The sequence below is a fragment of the Boleophthalmus pectinirostris genome, unplaced genomic scaffold (genome assembly GCF_026225935.1).
Source record: "Boleophthalmus pectinirostris isolate CB_2022bp ecotype Guang Dong unplaced genomic scaffold, ASM2622593v1 HiC_scaffold_6, whole genome shotgun sequence".
NCBI classification, from domain to species: domain Eukaryota; kingdom Metazoa; phylum Chordata; class Actinopteri; order Gobiiformes; family Gobiidae; genus Boleophthalmus; species Boleophthalmus pectinirostris.
This window is the reverse complement of record NW_026571447.1, coordinates 41,845,427-41,870,218: the sequence shown is the minus strand read 5'-3', so window position 1 is coordinate 41,870,218 and position 24,792 is coordinate 41,845,427. Positions and strand designations below refer to the sequence as shown.

Here is a 24,792-nt window from a genome sequence, read left to right as displayed (position 1 = left end):
CCGTCATCAGGTCCGTCTCCTCAGAACACGAGCTGGACACTGGGGGCAGCAGTGAGCACAGCCGTGAAAACTAAAAAAGTGACTGAAACCAGCTGCGAAACACTTTGACCTCAGCCTCGCCTCATTTTCTCAACTCTTTTCCAACAGATGTGATCTTAAACCGACCGCCGGCGACTCTTGTTTGTGTTACTGTTTCTTCTGCTTTCGTAAAGTCTTAAACAGACTTTTAGCGCCCTCTGTTGGTCACGGTTATTACAGTTCTGTTGTCTATTGTCAAAGTGGATCTTTTCAAGTCTTTTGAACCATTTCACTTTTGTTTCTGGTTCTGATATTGTCATATTTTAGTTTTGGGATTTGGACATCGTCATTGTCGTGGTTGTTGGATCCAAACAGTGGAAAACGACTCAAGAAATGTGTTTGTGAACTTCATAAATGCAAAAGTGAATCAGATGTGTGTGACTCAAACCTCCGTTCAAACTGTTTCTCTTCCCAACGGAATTGAAAAATAGTGAAAGGTGAAGGTGATGGGCAGGATTGATCCACAGGAAGAACCAAAAAGGAAACATTTGTCTGACTAAGAAATCATCCCGAGTTTACAGAGAACATTTTGTATGTGGAGCCACGACAAAACAAAATCTCGATCCCTCGTTCAACTTGTAGAGAACATGTTCTGTGAGTCGTATCCAGGGACAACTCCTGACTTACTGACAGAACGTTCATCCTGTGGAAATGAAAGTCCAACAGCCCAAAGTGTAACATATTTACAGTTAGTTGATGGTCAAAGTTCAAACGCACGTTTCTCGAGTCGTTTTCCGCTGTTGGATCCAACAACCAAACACGACGTCCGAATCCCAAAACTAAAATATGACAAGAACCAGAAACAAAAGCAGGAAATGTCGGGAAATCCACCGACAGACGTCGTCTGCACGTTTCCAAACATCTTCCAATAAATGTGAACAGAGTCTGTGAGGAAGCGTCTGTCTGCTCCTGTCAGCTCCTGTCTGCTCCTGTCAGCTCCTGTCAGCTCCTGTCTGCTCCTGTCTGCTCCTGTCAGCTCCTGTCAGCTCCTGTCTGCTCCTGTCTGCTCCTGTCTGCTTCTGCCTGCTCCTGCCTGCTCCTGTCAGCTCCTGTCAGCTCCTGTCAGCTTCTCCTGAGTAGTTTTGTTGTGGTGTTACAGACGGGGCAGTGGTGCAGTGTCTCTCTAAAGCCCAGACTCCTGCTGGGACTGTGCTTTGTAACTTCCATAAAAAAACTTTCTGCGTTTTGTTTTCTCTGCTTTGCCCCTAGAGGCTCGGGGTGGAAGTGTCCTGACACACGGAGACACAAACAACATCAAACAGTGAATAAAACAACACAAACACGACATGAGGAGCCGGGCAGCTGTCCTCATGTGACTGGACACATGCAGAGGACGGCCGTCCTCGTGCGAGCGGACACGTGGTCCTCGCGCGAGCGGACACGTGGCCCTCGTGCGAGCGGACATGTCGTCCTCGTCCTCGTGGACACGTGCGGAGTCTGTTGTCATGCACATGAGGATGCAGGTCCCATACTGGTCTTTACAGCGTCACACTGCTCCACCACAACACGCAGAGACTAAACCGAGCACCACCTAAAGCTGCACTGTCGAACTTTTAAGGTGCCTCATGTGAGCTTCAATGTTTTGCCTGGAATGTTCCACAGTATGGCATTAAATGTATCTTCTTGTACTAGAAGACTGTTCTGCCCTCGGCTCGTTCACGATGAACATGAGTCAGTTTAGTCACATTTTCTTTTCTGTATTTTACATAAACAGTTTTTGTCTCTGTTCCAGGATCAGTTTCTGTGTTCGTTGGTCAAACAGAGACTCTGGACGTTTCTTGGACAAATCTGTGGTTTTGTGTAAATCTGCTGGGACTTTTAAAAACCTGCGTTCTCAGCCACTCCACAGATCTGACTGGTCTGGTGTCACTGCGTTCTTTCTCCAGGGAGGTTAATGCCCTACTGTGGAACATTCCAGGCAGTCTCCATGGAAACCAGCAGTTGGCGAAGCCTGCTGAGAAGTTTCGTAGTGCAGCTTTAAGACGACTCATGAAAAATAAACCAAAAGCGCTGGACTTGAGTCAGGATCAGATGTTCCGTACAGCAGGTTTTATCTCGAGTTGTGACTCAAAAGTCAAAAATAAAAAAAAATAAAAACAGCTCTTCCTGTTTTAAACTCGACTTGTTCTGTTTTATTTCAGCAATAATCTCTGTGCACAGCAGCAGACACTTTTCATAAAACACAAAATAAACAACCAGTTCAATTCAGATTAATCACAAGAAGATAAGATTATTATATTTATTATGATTTATGTACAGGAGTGTAGTGGTTCACGTGTTGGGGCTGGTTTGGGTTTGGGGCGTTCGGTGCAGGTTTGTGCTCGAGGGAGTTTGTTCAGTTTGTGTGAGTTTCCGTTGGGTTTCTACATGTGCAGTTTCACGGAGGCTCGACTCTTTAATATTCAGAGGAACTCGTGTGTGATTGGGACAGAGTTTCTTTATAGTTCGAGCGACGCCGCGACAACAACAACATCCCCCGAGTCGACCACGTCCCTCTGAACCACGAGGATCCTGGGAAACTACAGTCGTCACACCGCGTCCTCACGCTCCTCACCAACACGGAACCTCCACTTTTACTTTTTGAAAAGTTTTGTTTTTGTTGGTTTAATAAAAACACAAATGGTTTTGCATTTTGTTCCTAAACTGAACTGAAAATGAACTGAACTGTGACGGCTTCTGTTCACGGCTGCGTCTTTACGACTTTATTCACTTCAACTCGACGCAGTGAAACCTCCAAGATAAACCTGGACAGACGTGGTGGCGGGAGCAGTAGGGGGCGCTGCTGTGCACAGAGCGTTTCAGCTGATTCGTCTTTCGAGTTTTGTGTTTCCTGAAAACCAGACGTACCAGAGATGCACCGGGGCATGCGGCAGGCGCAGGCTCAGCAGCAGCGCGAGCATGAAATGACCCGCTTCTATAAGGCACCTGAACACACCACAGCACCAGACGCACAGCAGAGACTCCAGCCGGGCCCCCACATGCTGCAGCGGGACCCCCACAGGCCCCCACAGGCCCCCACAGGCCCCACCGGCTCCACAGGGGCCCAGCAGGAGCCCAGTGCAAACACCCGAGCTCCACACACAGCTCCAAGTCCAAACAGGAAGGAACAAACTGGGACAAGAACTGGACTCAGGGAGGATCAGGCAGTCAGAGGACAGACAGGGAGCAGGGGACAGGGACGCACCTGCCGAGCACTGCACACATACACACAGACACACACGCACACACACATACACATGCACACACTCATACTCATACAAACACATACATACTCACACACGCACATACATATACACACACACACTCACACACACTCATACACACCTGGTCTGCGAATATCCGACTCTTTGGCTCGTTGACTCCTCCTCCTCGGATCTCGTCCTCCACGGCCATGAGTCTGTGGAGCAGGAGAAGAAACAGGAGAAGAAACAGGAGAAGAAACAGGAGAAGAAACAGGAGTGTGTCAGTGTCAGTTTGTTCAGTTTGACTCTGAGGAACTAAAGCAAAAACATCTGAGGACTGATCCAACATTTTCACTTCTGATACTGAATCTGATACTAAAGCTTTAAGAGTCTAGACCTGATATGACTAAACTAAAACAAGACCAAACTGATCCAGACATGTTCTGCAGCTGCTCTTCTGTTCTTCATCTCTTCAGGTGCAGGACATTCTGCTGGACGCTCGTCGTGAGCGCAGACACATGTCCCCGTCAGAACACACTCAAACATGCGTCTGTTGTTTTGTTCATTTACCGTCAGCACAGTTGTTCCTGGGGCAGTTCTGTGTCGTTTGAAGGAGCCCAGGTTCAGTGAGACTCTTCATTTGTGCTTTTAAATTTACTCTGTAAATCCTGACGTTTCCCAGACGTAAAATCAGCCTATTGTAAATACAAACCTATTCAGACAGTTGTTTTCACCGTAAAACTAAAAGTGCCGAGTCGGGTCTGATCCTGTTTCCTAGAGACAAACTCCAGAGCCAGTGCTGTGCACTGACGTCCCGCCGGAGCTGCGCAGACGTCCCGCCGGAGCTGCGCAGACGTCCTGCTGTAGACGTCCTGCTGTAGACGTGTAGTCGTCTTCACATTAACACGCGGCTGTAGTTTCTTGATGTTACCCACAGAAATATCAAGGTTGGCGGTGAGTTTAGAGCCTGAGTCACTACAGAACAACTGTGTGAATAAAAACTCAAACATTCTAAAGCTCAGCGTCGTGTGTGTCGGGGTGTGGAGTTTACAGTAAAGTCTGTGGACGTGTGTCAGGGTTTTTCGTGGAGCGTGTACGAGTGAGTGTTTGTATCTCGGCTGTTTCCTGTTTGTCTCTGGTTTGTTTAAACTGTTTTCCTCAACAGCGTCACATGACGACGTCACAAACCCAGAGAATCAGAAGGAGCGAGTCACAGTGTCGTGTCCAATCAGGACGAGACTCCAGCTCCTACATCAGAGTATCAGAGTTTTCAGGAGTCCCACAGTCCCCGTCACATCTGGACCAACATGAACTCGTGGAGCTGGAAGCTCCAGATCGTTCCATCGAACACTGTACCCACAACCAACACCACTCACATACACACTAGTGTGAATGGGGCCTTAAGGACATGTGACAGACATCAGAGAATGTTCCTGGGAGATGCACTTTTATTATTAAAGAAGATGAGACACTAAGATCAGAATTTCATATTTACACATCCTGAGTAAGTTTGTTTTATTTCTACGGCACTTTTCACAGATAAAAATCACAAAGTGCTTCAGGGAGCAGGTACAAAATAAACAACACCAAAAACTTTTCTAAACAGAAGTCTGAACTTTACCGGAGTCAGTGGACGGATGAAAGAACCAGAGGGACATGACGTTCTGAGGGTTTCTGGTCAAAGTCGCAGCAGAGTTTAGAGTCTTATTAAAAAAGTAAAAACAGTAAACACGACGCTCTGAAATAAAAACATGAAACATCTTTTCCAGGTCAGACCAGTTTGTGCACATTCAATTTATTCCTCAGAAGATAAAAACTGTTTGGAGTGAGACTCTGAGGAACATGACTCTGCTCCAGAGGTAAAGACGCTGAGATCCAGTCCACAGACACTGCAGTCCCACGTGTTAGCGTCCTCCTGTCCTGTCCTCATGGTCTTCTGTGAGGAGCGTTTGAGTCGAGCTCCATGAGAAAAACTCTGGGTCTGACTGGTCTCCTGTAGTTCAGCACAGATGAGGTGAGGGGCCTTCACTTCTCCAGACTCTGTGTCCTGTCGGGGTGAGGAGCTCCAGACTCTGTGTCCTGTTGGGGTGAGGAGCTCCAGACCCTGTGTCCTGTCGGGGTGAGGAGCTCCAGACTCTGTGTCCTGTCGGGGTGAGGAGCTCCAGACCCTGTGTCCTGTCGGGGTGAGGAGCTTCAGACTCTGTGTCCTGTCGGGGTGAGGAGCTCCAGACTCTGTGTCCTGTTGGGGTGAGGAGCTCCAGACCCTGTGTCCTGTCGGGGTGAGGAGCTCCAGACTCTGTGTCCTGTCGGGGTGAGGAGCTCCAGACCCTGTGTCCTGTCGGGGTGAGGAGCTCCAGACTCTGTGTCCTGTCGATGTGAGGAGCTCCAGACCCTGTGTCCTGTCGGGGTGAGGAGCTCCAGACCCTGTACCTCGTCGGGGTGAGGAGCTCCAGAGCTTCATCAGCTGCATCAGAAACATGAGAGGAACAAACCCAGAGTTCATCTTGAGCTTCAGAGTCTGAACACGACTGATCCAGGATCATCTCAACATCACAGAAGTGAAAAGGACGGGCTGCAGAAGTGTGTGTGCAGGTGCTCTGTGCAGGTGCTCTGTGCAGGTGCAGGTGCTCTGTGCAGGTGCTCTGTGCAGGTGCTCTGTGCAGGTGCTGCACCTGTCTTCACTGCTGGTTCCTGGAGTGAATCTGAAGTGTCGGTCACTGTGAGCAGCGTCCAGACTTTGGTGACGACTTTAGACCAAAGAACACACACACACACAACACACAACACACACACACACACAACACACAACACACACACACACAGGTCTGTGCTCCCAGGGGCCTCAGGGCCTCACACTCACACAAGGTAATTACACACACTCTAAATATTAATCCCACAAGTCACTACAGTGTTCAAGCTTCTGTCTGTGAACAAACTGAACCTCACACAGTGAAAGAAACACACACACACACACACACACAACTGTGTGTTGTGTGTGTGTGTGTTGTGTGTATTGTGTGTGTTGTGTGTGTGTTTTTGTGCGTTTACCTGCTGATGATGCCCTGGATCTGTGAGTCCTTCTCGACCTGCTGCTGCCTCAGTCTCCTCTCGCTGTCCTCCAGTCGGTTCTGATACTGCAGCAGGATCTTGTTGGTTTGTTGTTCTTGGCTCATGAGGCGTCGTTCATATTCCTCCAACTTCTTATGAGACATGAGCAGACGCTCCTTCAGAGAGTTGATCTCCTCCTCGTACTCCTTCACCTGAACACAACCCCCGCAGAGCCATGAGCGAGGCCCAGGCACACATGAGTGAGGTCCAGACACACAGTGTGAGCTGTCCCTGGCTGTAGATTCCAGTGTGTGTTAAGTGTCGCTGCAGAGTCGTCATCGTTGTACAAGATTTGGTTTTGAGACTTGAGTCTGATTCCTGAGTTGGTTTCACTTTGTTTCACTTGGTGTGAACCATGTGACCTGCAGCTGTATGATTCGTTCGCTCGACGGGAGGCGGGACTTTTTTTATTGAACCAATCGCTGCTGGACTCTGGACTCACACTGTGGGACCTTTTACTTTCCACCTCCTCACACACAGATTATAATTCAGGTTCCCCCCTGGAACTGGACGATTAGAATCAGCACGAGTTCTGCTGAACTGCTGAGTTTAAAGCACTGAACGTGGATTTTAAAGTCACTTTATACAAACTCTTTCACCGCGTTAACTGTGTCAGCTCTGTCTCTGACTGTAACTCGAGTGCTCTTAAAACTGTAAATATTATAATGTGTAGTAATGTGTATATGACTCAGTGACACTCAGTATTTTGGGTAACACCACAATTTTGTCTCGTTTTACTGAGCGCTGTTTCATTTTCCTTCTAGAGAGAATCTAGTTTCTGATCCTGTTTCCTGTGATACATAAATGAGCGCTGTAGTGCTCAGAAGATGGCGAGCTAGCCAGGAGGAACTTTAAAGAGAGCTTCAGAAAATTTGTGGCTGCTTAAAAAAACGGAAACGTTTGATGAGCTGTCAGTTTAAATCTCAAACATGTAAACATTTAAAAACTGATCAAGTTAAATGAAAAAGAGGAGTAAATATGTCTGTATACGACGTGTGTCTGGGTCATTTTGTGTCTTAATTTTAATGTTAAACGTAAAGACAAAGACGACACAAAGGTTTAATGTACAAATGTGCAAGAGCTACGGGTTTGTTTCTGTTATGAAATTTTCTGTCAAATATAAATTAAAAAAACCCACGACCAGATCAAGGAAAGACAACAACGACAGACTGAAGCTCGAACTGTTTTTTAGTTTGGACCAAAACTCACAGGCCTGAATCCCACCAGCACAAACACACCATCAGACCAGACGAGAAATAATGAGTGCTTCACATGCACATCAGTGTCCTGGTTATGATCATATCCCGGTTCTGTCAGTATTTGTGTTACTGTGTTTACATGTGCACTGAGAAACCAGGACACTCATATCTGCGTGTACATGATCAAATGGAGTATCCCGGTTTCTTGACATAATCTTACAAATGCACAAGCGCAAAAATGAACTTAAATCAATTTAATAAACCAGGAAAAATACAAACCGTGAGCTCCTTTAGCATAAGAAGCTAAGGAGCTACGAGATCTCCCACAATCCACTGCACACATCAAACCAACAGATTCTTCATTCAAATCTTCTGCTTAAATAAACTCAACTTTACAACATATAAACCATAAACACTATAGACACATCAGTCAGTTTGATCATATAATTCAGCTTTGTTTACGTTTTACAGAAATTAAACTTAATTATGCTTAAAACGCTAATTAGCATAAACTGTTAGCGCTGATAAAAAGGCTGCTCCTCGTGCCGCTGATGTGATCAGCTTCTTTTGGACTAAAAGACTCGACTCTGTGGATTATGTGAGTTGTTTTTGTGACAGAAGAGGTGCTGATGATGGTGAGTCTGTTCTGTGTGTGTGTTGTACAGGAGATAGTTCATGTTTTAACTTTTCAGCGTCACACGAGTGCAGATTGTACATGTGCAGGTTTAGCGCAGCTCTTTATTTTACAGTCATTTCCCTCGTTTGGTCACTTTATTTATGTTGGTCAGTTTATTTATGTCACTACTGTTGTGGTGAAAAGACTGGAAAGTGTCTTTTGGACACATGTGACTCAACTTTAAGTTGCAGTAACCGGGATACTGCGTTTACATGCCACAAGTAACCCGGTTACTATCAGAATACTGAAACTGGGTTACTGCGTTTACATGCACCATGAAGAAACAGGGATACTCAAAAAACCTGTTATATATATATATATATATATATATATATATATATATATATATATATATATATATAATAACAGGTTATTGATGCATGTAAAAACACTCAATGTAAGAAGAAGTTTTTCCATCAGTGAGTTTTCCTGACGAGCCAGAACCACGAGCTCTGACCAAACTTCACAAAGACATGTCCTGACTTCAGAGGATGTGATTGATGGGTGGATTAACCAATCACAGAGATGCACGCTCAATTTACGTCAAAAACAAACATGGTGGTTTAAAAGAACCTTTAGTCTGAAGTCGGCAGGTGTGACGCCCGCCCTGACACCTACCCGGTCCATGCGGGACTCGTCCATGCTTTTGGAGTACTCCTTCAGTTTGAACTCCTCCCGGTCGATCCTGGAGCTCTCGATGTCGGCCGACAGGTGCGGCATGTTGGACACCCAGGCCACAGTGCGCTCGTTGGCAGGTGCGCTCAGCGTCTGTGGGGTTTGGGAAATCTGCAGCGAAAGGAAACATGTTCAGTCTGAGTTTACATCGGAATATTCTAGAATCCCTCTGATTTAAACCATGGACTGTATAAAGGCCTTTTCACACTTCAGAAGAACATCAGAAGTTTGTTTTTGCACCAGAGCTGGACGAATAAAATTATGTTATTTTGTTCGACCAGCTCCTGTTGTTCAGTTCTTGTGGTTTGTTCTCGACTCGTCAGGTGAGCAGAACTTTGTGCTGTCACCAACTTTGAGTGTCACCAAAAAAAAAAAAAAGTGCCTTCAGGCTGAAGAACGAAAAGAACGTCCATTTACAGTCTACGGTTTGAACTCTGCTGGAGGACGAGGAGATGGTGAAATAAATAAAGATCTGTGAAAATGATGTCATGAAATTCCAGAAACACGACAGCTGAATGAAAATAATAATTAATGTTTATTTTCTAAAAGGAAGTGATGGAGGACACTGAGATGTTGTGAGGAGGTGGAGGACACTGAGATGTTGTGAGGAGGTGGAGGACACTGAGATGTTGTGAGGAGGTGGAGGACACTGAGATGTTCTGGGGAGGTGGAGGACACTGAGATGTTCTGGGAAGGTGGAGGACACTGAGATGTTCTGGGGAGGTGGAGGACACTGAGATGTTGTGAGGAGGTGGAGGACACTGAGATGTTCTGGGGAGGTGGAGGCCACTGAGATGTTCTGGGGAGGTGGAGGACACTGAGATGTTGTGAGGAGGTGGAGGACACTGAGATGTTGTGAGGAGGTGGAGGACACTGAGATGTTGTGAGGAGGTGGAGGACACTGAGATGTTCTGGGGAGGTGGAGGACACTGAGATGTTGTGAGGAGGTGGAGGACACTGAGATGTTGTGAGGAGGTGGAGGACACTGAGATGTTGTGAGGAGGTGGAGGACACTGAGATGTTGTGAGGAGGTGGAGGACACTGAGATGTTGTGAGGAGGTGCTGGAGAGTGAGATAAGGATATGAAGCTAAAGAGCCTCACCGGTTTGGCCATGCTGGGTTTGAGCAGGTGCTTCTGGGGCATCTGCTGCTGAGGCGAGTGCTGGGCGCTGGGGCTGGTGGTGCCCTGGGGGCTCTGGCTCTCCCGGGCAGAGCTCTGCTGGTGGGGCAGACCCGGGGCGGTGTTGTCTTTGACGGAGAGTTGGCGCGAGTGCTGCCGGGTGTAGGCCGACTCCGGAGACTGCAGCAGGTTGGCGCTCGGGGGGCGGGTTTTGGCGGGGGGCGGAGCCGCGGCCGAGCTCACCGACAGCTGGTGAGACGTCTGAGACTTCATGCGCTGCGCGGGGGGCGGGGCCACGGAGCTCTGCCGCATCGGCTGCACCGTGGAGGGGGGCGTGGTCGCCAGAGATGAGTGGGAGGTCCCGGTCTGAGAGGTCATGCCCATCTGCTGAAGGTTCTCCTGGAACAGACGAGAAGGTTAAAGGGTCAAAGGTAAAAACACGAACGAGGAGTTTGTAAATTCAGCGCGAACTAAAACCTGAACACAGACGCTAGAATCAACTTTAAGTCACAATCCACACTGTCCCCTTGTCCCCGCCCCTTTCTTCCCGGCGTACCTGCGCGTGCATGGACATCTGCCTGCGGGCGAAGTCTGCGCGGGTGTAGTCGTCACTGTAGCTGTGGGAGTGGATGATGCTGGGCTGGCCGAGGTGGGTGTCCCGGGTCCGGAGGGTGGACAGGTCCTCGCTGCGGGAGAACCCCCCGTGGGCGAACTGTGGGATGTAGGACTGGTGAGAGGCGTCCGGCTCTGGGGCCAGGAGCAGCGGCGCCGGGGGGCCCCGGCCGTGCTGGTGTTGAGGGCCGTCGGCCGTCGCCAGGTGGAAGAGGGGGTTCTGGAAGGAAAGCGGGTAGCGCATGGCGGCGGCCTGTTGCTGCTGCTGCTGAGACAGCGAGTCGGTGGTGGTGCCCATCTGGCCGAGCTGGCCCAGGCGGAGGCCCCCCGAGATACTGGAGCCAGAACCGGCCGACAGCCTGCCCCCCGCCCGCAGCTGGCTCAGCCCGGAGCCCAGCCCGGACCCCAGGCCACCCCCGCCGCTCAGCCCTCCGAAGCTGCCCATACCGGCGATGGAGGCCTGGGAGGAGTTGAGCATGTCCACCGACTGCAGGTTAGACACGCTGTTCATTCTGGAATCCTGGAGGTCCACCACAGACACTCTGATTGACACTGATCATTTACAGCATGGTACTGGGCAGTGCCCGTATATTTGATTAGATCTGGATGTTGGGTGGGCAGAAATGAGGGGTGAGGGTGAGGGTGTTTTACCGCCAGGCGTGGTATCGTATTTCCCAGGAAATACCTCAAGGATGAGTTGCATGAGGATCAGTGGGAGAAAGCAGATGTCATGACACACTAGATTCTACTCAGTATGACCTCCATGCACGTCATACCCGTCATACCCACCACTGGCACAGACCGGCTCAGACTACAGATGGACGATGCTGTGCACGGCGGGCACTACTCACCTTGGCGTCGGGCTCTGTGATGTCGGAGCTGCTCGTGCAGTAGGCGGGGCTGGAGCGCGCCAGGGGAGGGCGGGACATATAAAATATGTCTTTGGACGACGCCCGCTGAAGGTCACGCTCCTGAAAACTCATCTGAGAGCGAGAGGGCATCATGCCTCCGGTGGAGGTGGGGGAAGGCAAGCGCGTGATGTCTACAGAGCTGCACAGAGAAGAAGAGAAGAAGAACTGAGCCTGACGTCTACAGAAATACAGAAGAACAGAAGAACAGAAGAAGAACTGAGCCACATCTTCATCACGACACACAGAATCACAGAAGCTTCATGAAGACTCGTCAGAAGCATCAGATGTGCTTCCAAGATTCTTCTTCTCTTGGGACCAAAACTTTGTTTATTTGGTCATTTTAATTCTATAAACAATGAAACAGGAAAAACGCACGATCCTTTCACGAGTAAAGTTCAGTTTCACTCATTTTCTTTTCAAGTTCATAAATGTAAATGTGAAAGTTAAACGTTTAAATTGTAATAAGAATTTAAAACTAAGAAAGCTAAACAGAAGTGACAGAAAAATGTTGTTACCGTTGACTTATTATTATTAGTTTAAATCAGGAGTCTCCGGCCTTTTCCTCGGGTGAGTGAGATTTACAGAATGAAAATCCCAGAGAGCTGCTCATTTTACTGATCGCAAGAACAGTATAAAAAAGAGCCATGGCAAAACTTAAAACATAAAACATTATTTATTTCTGAGTGCCAAAGTCGGGCACCAAAATGATTCACAATAATAAAAGGCATTTCATTCATCAAATCTGAGTTATTCAGGACAATGTGTGTGTGAGCTGTTTGGACGAGGCTGCAGGTCCCAGACTCCTGCTTTAAATCATTAAGTGTAGTACACACTAGTGGCCACTTGAGGGCGCACACTGTGTAGTTCATTTGGTGAAACTTGTTCTTATAAATATTTCATTTCTTACAGGATTCTCACTCTTTTTCACTGACAACATTTCAAAACTTTTCCATGACTTTTTCATGACCTAAAGTGAATTTTCCATGACTTTCCAGCACCTACATGTGTAGAACTGATCAGACTTTTAGGTCTAAATCTGAAATGTTTAACTCTTTCCTCTCACCTTATGGTTTGGGATTATAGTTTTTAACATTTTAAATCCTGTCAGTGGATTTACTGTCGCCTCTTTAAACAAAAGGTGCAGATGTTTGGAAATAATCAGAACAGATTCATGAAAACTGAACACAACACTGGAGCTGAGGGACAAAAACTTCATGACTTTTCCAAAACTTTCATTTAATTCACAAAAATCCATGACTTTTCTAAGATTTCCATGACCGTGGGAACCCTGTTCTAAAGATAAAAAATTCAAAATGAATTTCCTGGTGAAACATGATTTTTGGAGGAGCTCAAACTGCACTGAGTCTTACGGGAAACACTGTGTCCAACATGGAGGCCGCTGTGACTCAGAACAAAACTACAACTACTGTGATTTCTACTGCACAGAACGATCCTGGAGATGGAGGGTCAGGTGGAGGTATCAGGTGGAGGTGTGGACAGTCAGGTGGAGGTCAGGTGGAGGTGTCAGGTGGAGGTATCAGGTGGAGGTGTGGACAGTCAGGTGGAGGTCAGATGGAGGTGTGGAGGTGGAGGTGTCAGTTGGAGGTCAGGTGGAGGTGTCAGGTGGAGGTCAGGTGGAGGTGTCAGGTGGAGGTCAGGTGGAGGTGTCAGGTGGAGGTGTCAGGTGGAGGTGTCAGGTGGAGGTGTCAGGTGGAGGTGTCAGGTGGAGGTGGTCAGGTCAGGTGGAGGGTCAGGTGGAGGTGTCAGGTGTCAGGTGGAGGTGTCAGGTGGAGGTGTCAGGTGGAGGTCAGGTGGAGGTGTCAGGTGGAGGTGTCAGGTGGAGGTCAGGTGGAGGTCAGGTGGAGGTGTCAGGTGGAGGTCAGGTGGAGGTGTCAGGTGGAGGTGTCAGGTGGAGGTGTCAGGTGGAGGTCAGGTGGAGGTGGAGGTGTCAGGTGGAGGTGTGTGGAGAGAGCACCTGTTGAGGTCCCTCATCAGGAGGTTGTGAAAGTCTGAGGAGACTCCGCGGGTGAAGCTGGGTCTGGAGAGGCGCTCCTGGTGGCTGGGCTGCCTCTGGAGGTGGGGGTTCCTCAGGGCCATGCTGATGTCGGTCAGGAGACGCGGCAACGGACCCAGTTTGATGATCGCGTCCTGCACATCACAAAGAATCTATGTTCCAGCCGGATACACGTGTCAAAAGAAACAACAAAACACATTTCACAATCAAATCTGTGTGACGAACATCTCCACAAACAGAAGGTCCCACTGGAGATGATCCCACTGTAAGACCAGAGCGAGTCCTGCTGGAACTGGGCCCTGGTTTAGTTCTGGTGAAGTCCAAAGTCTAAAGTTCATCTTGGTTTGGACCTTTTTAAACTTTAACAGATTCTTGTTTGTATTTTTTATTTTGTAAAGACACTCAGGTCCTCACAGACTTTTGACTCGCTCAGCTCGGGTCAAACTTATTTACTACAAACAAAACACACATCCTGAATTTCAAACTTCCAGTCATTGTGCAGTTCATATTGGGAAGGATCCTCCAATAAACCTCCATGTTTGTTTTCCCAGTGGGACGTGTCTATTGACAAAGTCGATCTTTTCAAGTCTTTTGAACCATTTCACTTTTGTTTCTGGTTCTGATATTGTCATATTTTAGTTTTGGGATTCGGACATCGTCATTGTGAGGTTGAAAACGACTCGAGAAACGGACTTCAGAAGTTTGTGAACTTCATAAATGCAAAAGTGAATCAGATGTGTGTGACTCAAACCTTCAAACTGTTTCTCTTCCCAACGGAATTGAAAAACAGTGAAAGGTGAAGGTGATGGGCAGGATTGATCCACAAGAACCAAAAAGGAAACATTTGTCTGACTAAGAAATCATCCAGAGTTTACAGAGAACATTTTGTATGTGGAGCGACGACAAAAAAAAATCCTGTTTGTTAATGTAGAGGAGCAGAAGACAAACAGACTGAGCTGCACTTTCTTGTTCTTGTGGTTTTACACAAACATCACGTCTTGGTCTTTGCAGTGGAAGGTGTTTCTTGGTGAACAGTTGGAGACTTTCACTTTGGCGTTGACTTTTTAAATTCGTAACCGAGGTTGAGCGAAGGATCAGGATTTTGTTTTGTTGTGGCTCCACATACAAAATGTTCTCTGTAAACTCAGGATGATTTCTTAGTCAGACAAATGTTTCCTTTTGGTTCTTCCTGTGGATCAATCCTGCCCATCACCTTCACCTTTCACTATTTTTCAATTCCGTTGGGAAGAGAAACAGTTTGAACGGAGGTTTGAGTCACACACATCTGATTCACTTTTGCATTTATGAAGTTCACAAACACATTTCTGGAGTCGTTTTCCACTGTTTGGATCCAACAACCACAACAATTACGACGTCTGAATCCCAAAACTAAAATATGACAATATCAGAACCAGAAACAAAAGTGAAATGGTTCAAAAGACTTGAAAAGATCGACTTTGACAATAGACACATCCTAAAGTCCAAAATTCCTGATGCATGTGTGGTCAGAGTTTGGTGCTGGTGTAAACTGAGCGTGGAGAGGTGTTTTTCTCTCTTGGTCGTTGATTCGTTAGTATCGGTCAACGCCAATAAAAAGCTGAGAACTTCAGGTCAAAAGCTCCTCATGTGTCTGGAGTTTTGGAGTTTTTCAGGTGAACTGTTGACGACTGAAAAGTTTGGGTTTTATTAAATTAATTCTGACCTGGAGACCTGGAGATGTGTTTTGTTTCATTCACATGTTTAACACATAAACAAAAAAACACCCTGTTCCACCTGGTGATGTCATCAGATGGTAATACAGGACTCACTTCTTCTCCTTCACTAGAATCTTTTACATCATTTCATCTCAGAAACTGTCGATCTCCACTGAACTGGAGGGAAAAGGAGCTGTTCACTCGTAAACCTCCACCTCGTGACATCACCAGGTGGACGTGTCGTTGTCGTGGCCGTGTTGTTGTTGTTGTCATGGGCGTGTCGTTGTCGTGGGTGTGTCGTTGTCGTGGGCGTGTCGTTGTTGTTGTCGTGGGTGTGTCGTGGGCGTGTCGTTGTTGTGGGCGTGTCTTGTTGTGGGCGTGTCATTGTCGTGTCGTGGGCGTGTCGTTGTCGTGTCGTTGTCGTGTCGTTGTCGTGGGCGTGTTGTTGTTGTGTCGTTGTCGTGGGTGTGTTGTTGTCGTGTCGTTGTCGTGTCGTGTCGTGGGTGTGTTGTGTCGTGTCGTTGTCGTGGTGTGTTGTTGTCGTGTCGTTGTCGTGTCGTTGTCGTGGTGTGTGTCGTGTGTTGTCGTGTCGTTGTCGTGGGTGTGTTGTTGTCGTGTCGTTGTCGTGTCGTTGTCGTGGGTGTGTTGTTGTCGTGTCGTTGTCGTGGGTGTGTTGTTGTCGTGTCGTTGTCGTGTCGTTGTCGTGGGTGTGTTGTTGTCGTGTCGTTGTCGTGGGTGTGTTGTTGTCGTGTCGTTGTCGTGTCGTTGTCGTGGGTGTGTTGTTGTCGTGTCGTTGTCGTGTCGTTGTCGTGGGTGTGTTGTGGGTGTGTTGTTGTCGTGTCGTTGTCGTGGGTGTGTTGTTGTCGTGTCGTTGTCGTGTCGTTGTCGTGGTGGTGTTGTTGTCGTGTCGTTGTCGTGGTGTGTTGTTGTCGTGTCGTTGTCGTGTCGTTGTCGTGGGTGTTGTGTTGTCGTGTCGTTGTCGTGGGTGGTGTTGTTGTCGTGTCGTTGTCGTGTCGTTGTCGTGGTGTGTTGTTGTCGTGTCGTTGTCGTGGGTGTGTTGTTGTCGTGTCGTTGTCGTGTCGTTGTCGTGGGTGTGTGTTGTCGTGTCGTTGTCGTGTTGTGTTGTTGTCGTGTCGTTGTCGTGTCGTTGTCGTGGGTGTGTTGTTGTCGTGTCGTTGTCGTGTCGTTGTCGTGGGTGTGTTGTGGGTGTGTTGTTGTCGTGTCGTGGGCGCATTGTTGTTGTGGGAGTGTCGTGGGCGTGGGAGTGTTGTGGGCGTGTCATGACTGTGCTGTGGGCCTGTTGTTGTCGTGGGCGTGTCGTTGTCGTGTTGTTGTCGTGGGTGTGTTGTTGTCGTGTCGTTGTCGTGTCGTTGTCGTGTTGTTGTCGTGGGTGTGTTGTGGGTGTGTTGTTGTCATGTCATGGGCCTGTGGTTGTCGTGGGCGTGTCGTTGTCGTGGGTGTGTTGCTGTCGTGTCGTTGTCGTGGGTGTGTTGTGGGTGTGTCGTTGTTGTGGGTGTGTCGTTGTCGTGGGTGTGTTGTTGTCGTGTCGTGGGCGCATTGTTGTTGTGGGCGTGTCGTGGGCGTGTCATGACTGTGCTGTGGACATGTGGTTGTCGTGGGCGTGTGGTTGTCGTGGGCGTGTGGTTGTCGTGGGCGTGTGGTTGTCGTGGGCGTGTGGTTGTCGTGGGCGTGTCGTTGTCGTTGTCGTGGGCGTGTCATTACGGTGCTGTGGACATGTGGTTGTCGTGGACGTGTGGTTGTCGTGGACGTGTGGTTGTCGTGGACGTGTGGTTGTCGTGGACGTGTGGTTGTCGTGGGCGTGTGGTTGTCGTGGGCGTGTTGTGGGCGTGTCGTGGGCGTGTCGTGGGCGCTGTACCTTGCTGAGCAGCGCCAGGACCTCCCAGAGGAGGCTGTGCAGGATGGAGAGCTCGCGGCCCAGGTCGATGTAGCCCTCGAAGCCGCCGGCGCTGCTCACACTGTCCAGGTTGGAGATCTCGAAGAGGAACTGCTGCATGGTGCACCACTCCATCTCCAGGAACTCATTCATGAAGCACATGTACTCCTCTTTAGTGCCAAACCTGCAGCACACAGGGCACACACGGGCACAGGCACACACGGGCACAGGCACACACGGGCACAGGCACACAGGACACACACAGGACACACGCGGGTACAGGCACACACAGGCACAGAGGACACACACAGGACACACGGCACACACGGGCACAGGCACACAGGACACACACGGGCACAGGCACACAGGACACACACGGGCACAGGCACACAGGCACACACGGGCACAGGCACACACGGGCAGAGGCACACATGGGCACAGGCACACAGGACACACACGGGCACAGGCACACAGGACACACACGGGCACAGGCACACAGGACACACACGGGCACAGGCACACAGGACACACACGGGCACAGGCACACACACAGGACACACACAGGACACACACGGGCACAGGCACACAGGACACACACAGGACACACACGGGCACAGGCACACACACAGGACACATTTTACATTAGCAAACACTGACAAATAAGTTTAAAAAAAAAAAACTTTTGTTGTGCCTTTAGGCAAGACACTTCACCCACAATGCCTAGTGTGAAAGTGTTGTGTGTGTGAATAATGATCTGTAAAACCTTTGGGCGTTTTGAAATGCGCTGTATAAACAAACGCAATGATTAATAAAAAATTACTAATTAAATTGTCTGAAAAAAATAATAATTTACAAACGTGATTTAAAGAGCATGTTTTAATTCTCAGGTCTTTATGGTCAGATTGTATTAAAATAAAACTGTAAAATAAAGTGTAACTTTTTAGTTGGGCGTCAGTCACCTGCTTGTTTCTATGGAGACGTCACTGCTCTGTCTGGAATGTTCCACAGTGTGACTTTAAACAGCTCCACTTTACATTTATTCAGTTACAGGTGATTTTAAAGTCAAAAACACCTAAAAACAAACATTCTGACTGTGAGCGGTGTCGCCTCTCCACAGATCTGACCTGGAACTTGGTCTGCTTTGGTCTCCACGATGATAGAAAGTTTTAATGCCAAACTGTGGAACATTCCAGACAAAGTGATACAAACAAACTCCACAGAGAAAAGCGTTTGTCAGACCCTGGACGCCACAGGAGTGAAACCCTCTTTAGATTCTTCAGAGTTTGAGTGACGGTGGGCGGCGGTTTCGTACTTGGAGAAGTTGGCGAGGTTCTGCACGACCTTGGCGATGAGCGTGAGGGTGCGCGAGGTCTGCTCGTCGGGGTACTCCTGCGTCAGGTTGAAGAGCGACGGGGACATGATGGCCGGACACAGGAAGCGCAGGAAGAGAGAGCCGCTGATCAGGCGCTCGGAGATGTCCTCACGACCGCGCTCGGCACAGCGCACTCTCCAGGACGCAAACACCTCCTTCAGCTCGCGAGGGAACACGCTGGACGCACACCCACGCACACGCACACACACACACACACAAACACACACAAACACACAAAGATTTAAAGACTTATATGATGCTGTTTCCTGGTGTCTGTTCTAACGACCTGCGTGAAGTCTTCCCCATCAAACACAAACCTCCACCAAAACTACGTCAATCGTTTATGCTTCGTTTGTGCTGCTTTAGTTTTTAAGATATTTTCAAATCTTTTATAAAGTCTGTGTCAGTCTTTAGTAATTTGATTTTGATTCATATTTTCTATAATAACACAGACTTTTCCGCAGACTCGGGTCGTTTCTGGTTTTGTGAAGTTTTGTTAAAGTCGTTGTCGTCAGCTGAACAGAAATGACCAAAATATTATTTACACAAAAATAATAATGAATAATTTTAGAAATAAACTCACACAAAAGAAAACAGTCACACACAAAACAACACAAACTAAAAATACAAACATCTGGTTTAATTTTCTGTTGTTTTAAGGCTGTTTCACATTTTGGGGACGATCAGTCTGATTCGTGAGCTGGTTTCACTTGGTGGAAACCGTGTGACCTGCTGCTTTAGGATTCGTTCGCTCAACAGGAGACAGGACTTTTTTTTATTGAACCAGTCGCTGCTGTTTGGTCGTGACGTTTGTAAAGCTCCAAATCCTGTAGGAAGAAGAACAAGAACGACTTTCCCCGAGATCAAATTCACCAAACATTCTCTTTGTTCCGGTTTAAATCCTCGATCTCGGGAATCGTCGCCAACACAGAACGTCTGTCTCTTCTCTGATTGGCTGGAGCCCGAACTCGTACTTCCAGAGTTTTTAAAAACCATCAAGTGTTTTCTGATTCCTGATCTAGAGCTGGAGAGAAATGAAGTTGAGCGGAGACACTAGGGGGCGCCGGCCTGGCTACTGGACGATGTCATCGGCCCAAAATTAAACTTCATATTTTAAGAACCAGAATCAGACAAAACAAACTTTTACAGCACAAACCAAACACAAACCACTGACTCCATTTTGTGTCATTTTATTTCATTTTGAAGGACAGGAAGGCTGCTGACCTCAATTTGACCTGTAAAAGAATCATTAAAATCTCCAAAACTGATCAGGTCCATGATCAACATGATCTGAATATTTCTGGTGCAAATCAAAGTATTATTATTTACACTGTGTTTGGACTCGTGAACAAACAACCACATTTATAATCCTCAATTTACACCAAAGTGTGAGAGCGTCAGCGCAGCAGCATGAGGAGCTCACGTCCACGAGTCGCTTTACATTTTAACCTCCACAAAACAAAACCTCCACAAAACAAAACCTCCACAAAACAAAACCTCCACAAACCTTCACTCTGACACTTTAGTTTAGAGATTTAAAACAGAACAGAGACGATCAACAAGGAAAACATGAACTATGACAAAAGTTTAGAGTTTAAACACGAGAATATACAGAGACACAGAGACACAGAGACAGAGACACAGAGACAGAGACACAGAGACAGAGACACAGAGACAGAGACACAGAGACAGAGGACGCAGAGACAGAGGACGCAGAGACAGAGACACAGAGACAGAGAGACAGAGACACAGAGACAGAGACACAGAGACAGAGACAGAGACACAGAGACACAGAGACAGAGACACAGAGACAGAGGACGCAGAGACACAGAGACAGAGACAGAGACAGAGACACAGAGACAGAGACACAGAGACACAGAGACACAGAGACAGAGACACAGAGACAGAGGACGCAGAGACAGAGGACGCAGAGACAGAGGACAGAGACACAGAGACAGAGACACAGAGAAGAGACAGAGACAGAGACAGAGACACAGAGACAGAGGACGCAGAGACACAGAGACACAGAGACAGAGACACAGAGACACAGAGGACAGAGACACAGAGACAGAGACACAGAGACAGAGACACAGAGACACAGAGACAGAGACACAGAGACAGAGGACGCAGAGACAGAGGACAGAGACACAGAGACAGAGACACAGAGACAGAGGACAGAGACAGAGGACGCAGAGACACAGAGACAGAGGACGCAGAGACACAGAGACAGAGGACGCAGAGACACAGAGACAGAGAGACAGAGACACAGAGACACAGAGACACAGAGACACAGAGACACAGAGACAGAGACACAGAGACAGAGACACAGAGACACAGAGACAGAGACACAGAGACAGAGACACAGAGACAGAGACACAGAGACACAGAGACAGACAGAGACAGAGACAGAGACACAGAGACAGAGACACAGAGACACAGAGACAGAGACAGAGGACAGAGACACAGAGACAGAGACACAGAGACAGAGGACAGAGACAGAGGACAGAGACAGAGGACACAGAGATACAGAGACAGAGGACAGAGGACACAGAGACACAGAGACAGAGACACAGAGACAGAGGCACAGAGACAAAGGACAGAGACAGAGGACACAGAGATACAGAGACAGAGGACAGAGGACACAGAGACACAGAGACACAGAGGACAGAGACAGAGGACACAGAGACACAGGCAGAGAACAGAAAGATGGAGGACACAGAGGCACATAGACAGAGGACACAGAGACAAAGGACAGAGACAGAGGACACAGAGATACAGAGACAGAGGACACAGAGACAAAGGACAGAGAGACAGAGGACACAGAGACACAGAGACAGAGGCACAGAGAACAGAGGACAGAGACAGAGGACGCAGAGACACAGAGACAGAGGACAGAGACAGGCCATGTAAAGGACATATATAGGACACAGAGGGACAGGCGCTCACCCACCACTGAGAGTTGAAGATCTTGCAGAGGGCGAGTTCACAGCACATGCGCAGGTTTGCCTGATGGTCCAAGAGGACGGACGGAGGAATCCTCATGGGGTCAACCTCACAGTTCTCCTCCGACTCGTATAAGGCCCGAATGAACTCCCCTGACACACACAGGCACATACACACATCACACATCACACTCCGACTCGTATAAGGCCCGAATGAACTCCCCTGACACACACAGGCACATACACACATCACACATCACACTCCGACTCGTATAAGGCCCGAATGAACTCCCCTGACACACACAGGCACATACACACATCACACATCACACTCCGACTCGTATAAGGCCCGAATGAACTCCCCTGACACACACAGGCACATACACACATCACACATCACACTCCGACACGTATAAGGCCCGAATGAACTCCCCTGACACACACAGGCACATACACACAGGGACACATCACACTCCGACTCGTATAAGGCCCGAATGAACTCCCCTGACACACACAGGCACATACACACATCACACATCACACTCCGACTCGTATAAGGCCCGAATGAACTCCCCTGACACACACAGGCACATACACACATCACACATCACACTCCGACTCGTATAAGGCCCGAATGAACTCCCCTGACACACACAGGCACATACACACATCACACATCACACTCCGACTCGTATAAGGCCCGAATGAACTCCCCTGACACACACACAGGCACATACACACATCACACATCACACTCCAACACGTATAAGGCCCGAATGAACTCCCCTGACACACACAGGCACATACACACATCACACATCACACTCCAACACGTATAAGGCCCGAATGAACTCCCCTGACACACACAGGCACATACACACATCACACATCACACTCCGACTCGTATAAGGCCCGAATGAACTCCCCTGACACACACAGGCACATACACACAGGGACACATCACACTCCGACTCGTATAAGGCCCGAATGAACTCCCCTGACACACACAGGCACATACACACATCACACATCACACTCCGACTCGTATAAGGCCCGAATGAACTCCCCTGACACACACAGGCACATACACACATCACACATCACACTCCAACACGTATAAGGCCCGAATGAACTCCCCTGACACACAGAGGCACATACACACATCACACATCACACTCCAACACGTATAAGGCCCGAATGAACTCCCCTGACACACACAGGCACATACACACATCACACATCACACTCCAACACGTATAAGGCCCGAATGAACTCCCCTGACACACACAGGCACATACACACATCACACATCACACTCCGACTCGTATAAGGCCCGAATGAACTCCCCTGACACACACAGGCACATACACACATCACACATCACACACTGACTCGTATAAGGCCCGAATGAACTCCCCTGACACACAGAGGCACATACACACATCACACATCACACTCCAACACGTATAAGGCCCGAATGAACTCCCCTGACACACAGAGGCACATACACACATCACACATCACACTCCAACACGTATAAGGCCCGAATGAACTCCCCTGACACACACAGGCACATACACACATCACACATCACACTCCAACACGTATAAGGCCCGAATGAACTCCCCTGACACACACAGGCACATACACACATCACACATCACACACTGACTAATATAAGGCCCAAATGAACTCCCCTGACACACACAGGCACATACACACAGGGACACATCACACACTGACTCGTATAAGGCCCGAATGAACTCCCCTGACACACACAGGCACATACACACAGGGACACATCACACACTGACTAATATAAGGCCCGAATGAACTCCCCTGACACACAGAGGCACATACACATAGGGACACATCACACACTGACTAATATAAGGCCCGAATGAACTCCCCTGACACACAGAGGCACATACACATAGGGACACATCACACACTGACTAATATAAGGCCCGAATGAACTCCCCTGACACACAGAGGCACATACACATAGGGACACATCACACACTGACTAATATAAGGCCCAAATGAACTCCCCTGACACACACAGGCACATACACACAGGGACACATCACACACTGACTCGTATAAGGCCCGAATGAACTCCCCTGACACACACAGGCACATACACACAGGGACACATCACACACTGACTCGTATAAGGCCCGAATGAACTCCCCTGACACACACAGGCACATACACATAGGGACACATCACACACTGACTCGTATAAGGCCCGAATGTGTGTCAGGTGCATGTGTCAGGTGTATGTGCATGTGTCAGGTGCATGTGTCAGGTGTATGTGCATGTGTCAGGTGCATGTGTCAGGTGCATGTGTCAGGTGTATGTGCATGTGTAAGGTGTATGTGTCAGGTACGTGTGTCAGATGAATGTGTCAGGTGCATGTGCCAGGTGTATTTGCATGTGTCAGGTGCGTGTGTCAGGTGTATGTGCATGTGTCAGGTGTATGTGTCAGGTGCGTGTATCAGATGTGTGTCAGGTGCGTGTGTCAGGTGCATGTATCAGGTGCGTGTGTGTCAGGTGCATGTGTATGTCAGGTGCATGTGTCAGGTGCATGTATGTGTCAGGTGCATGTGTGTCAGGTGCGTGTGTGTCAGGTGCATGTGTGTGTCAGGTGCATGTGTCAGGTGCATGTATGTGTCAGGTGCATGTGTGTCAGGTGCGTGTGTGTGTCAGGTGCGTGTATGTGTCAGGTGCATGTGTGTGTCAGGTGTGCGTGTGTGTCAGGTGCATGTGTGTCAGGTGCGTGTGTGTGTCAGGTGCATGTGTGTCAGGTGCGTGTGTGTGTCAGGTGCATGTATGTGTCAGGTGCATGTGTGTCAGGTGCGTGTGTGTGTCAGGTGCGTGTATGTGTCAGGTGCATGTGTGTGTCAGGTGTGCGTGTGTGTCAGGTGCATGTGTGTCAGGTGCGTGTGTGTGTCAGGTGCATGTGTGTGTCAGGTGCGTGTGTGTGTCAGGTGCATGTGTGTCAGGTGCGTGTGTGTCAGGTGCCTGCATGTGTCAGGTGCCTGTGTGTGTGTCAGGTGCATGTGTGTCAGGTGCATGTGTCAGGTGCGCGTGTGTCAGGTGCGCGTGTGTCAGGTGCATGTGTGTCAGGTGCATGTGTCAGGTGCGCGTGTGTCAGGTGCATGTGTCAGGTGCCTGTGTGTGTGTCAGGGGCTCACCTATGGCGTCCTTGAGGTACTTGTGTCCGATCAGTTTGAGGTACTCTTCTATGGCTTTGGTGGCCAGAGTGTTCTCTCTGAAGATGAGGTGCTCTCGGTCCATGAAGCGATCCAC

At 48.6% G+C, this 24,792-nt stretch overlaps 1 protein-coding gene across 1 annotated transcript in view; it reads right to left on the bottom strand.

Annotated features, from left to right (window-relative positions):
- The window catches only part of syngap1b (synaptic Ras GTPase activating protein 1b), a 97,309-nt gene that overhangs the window by 6,458 nt on the left and 66,059 nt on the right, over window positions 1–24,792 (bottom strand). Inside the window, exons 10-20 of the mRNA XM_055163591.1 lie at window positions 24,678–24,792; window positions 21,486–21,630; window positions 18,476–18,712; window positions 17,146–17,347; window positions 13,537–13,709; window positions 11,502–11,700; window positions 10,595–11,170; window positions 10,021–10,437; window positions 8,862–9,029; window positions 6,309–6,520; window positions 3,403–3,475 (exon numbers count right to left, since the gene is read on the bottom strand). The exon at window positions 24,678–24,792 is cut by the window's right edge and continues 30 nt beyond it. Of these exons, the coding sequence (XP_055019566.1) occupies window positions 3,403–3,475; window positions 6,309–6,520; window positions 8,862–9,029; window positions 10,021–10,437; window positions 10,595–11,170; window positions 11,502–11,700; window positions 13,537–13,709; window positions 17,146–17,347; window positions 18,476–18,712; window positions 21,486–21,630; window positions 24,678–24,792 (2,517 nt within the window). The remainder of the gene's footprint in view (window positions 1–3,402; window positions 3,476–6,308; window positions 6,521–8,861; window positions 9,030–10,020; window positions 10,438–10,594; window positions 11,171–11,501; window positions 11,701–13,536; window positions 13,710–17,145; window positions 17,348–18,475; window positions 18,713–21,485; window positions 21,631–24,677) is intronic.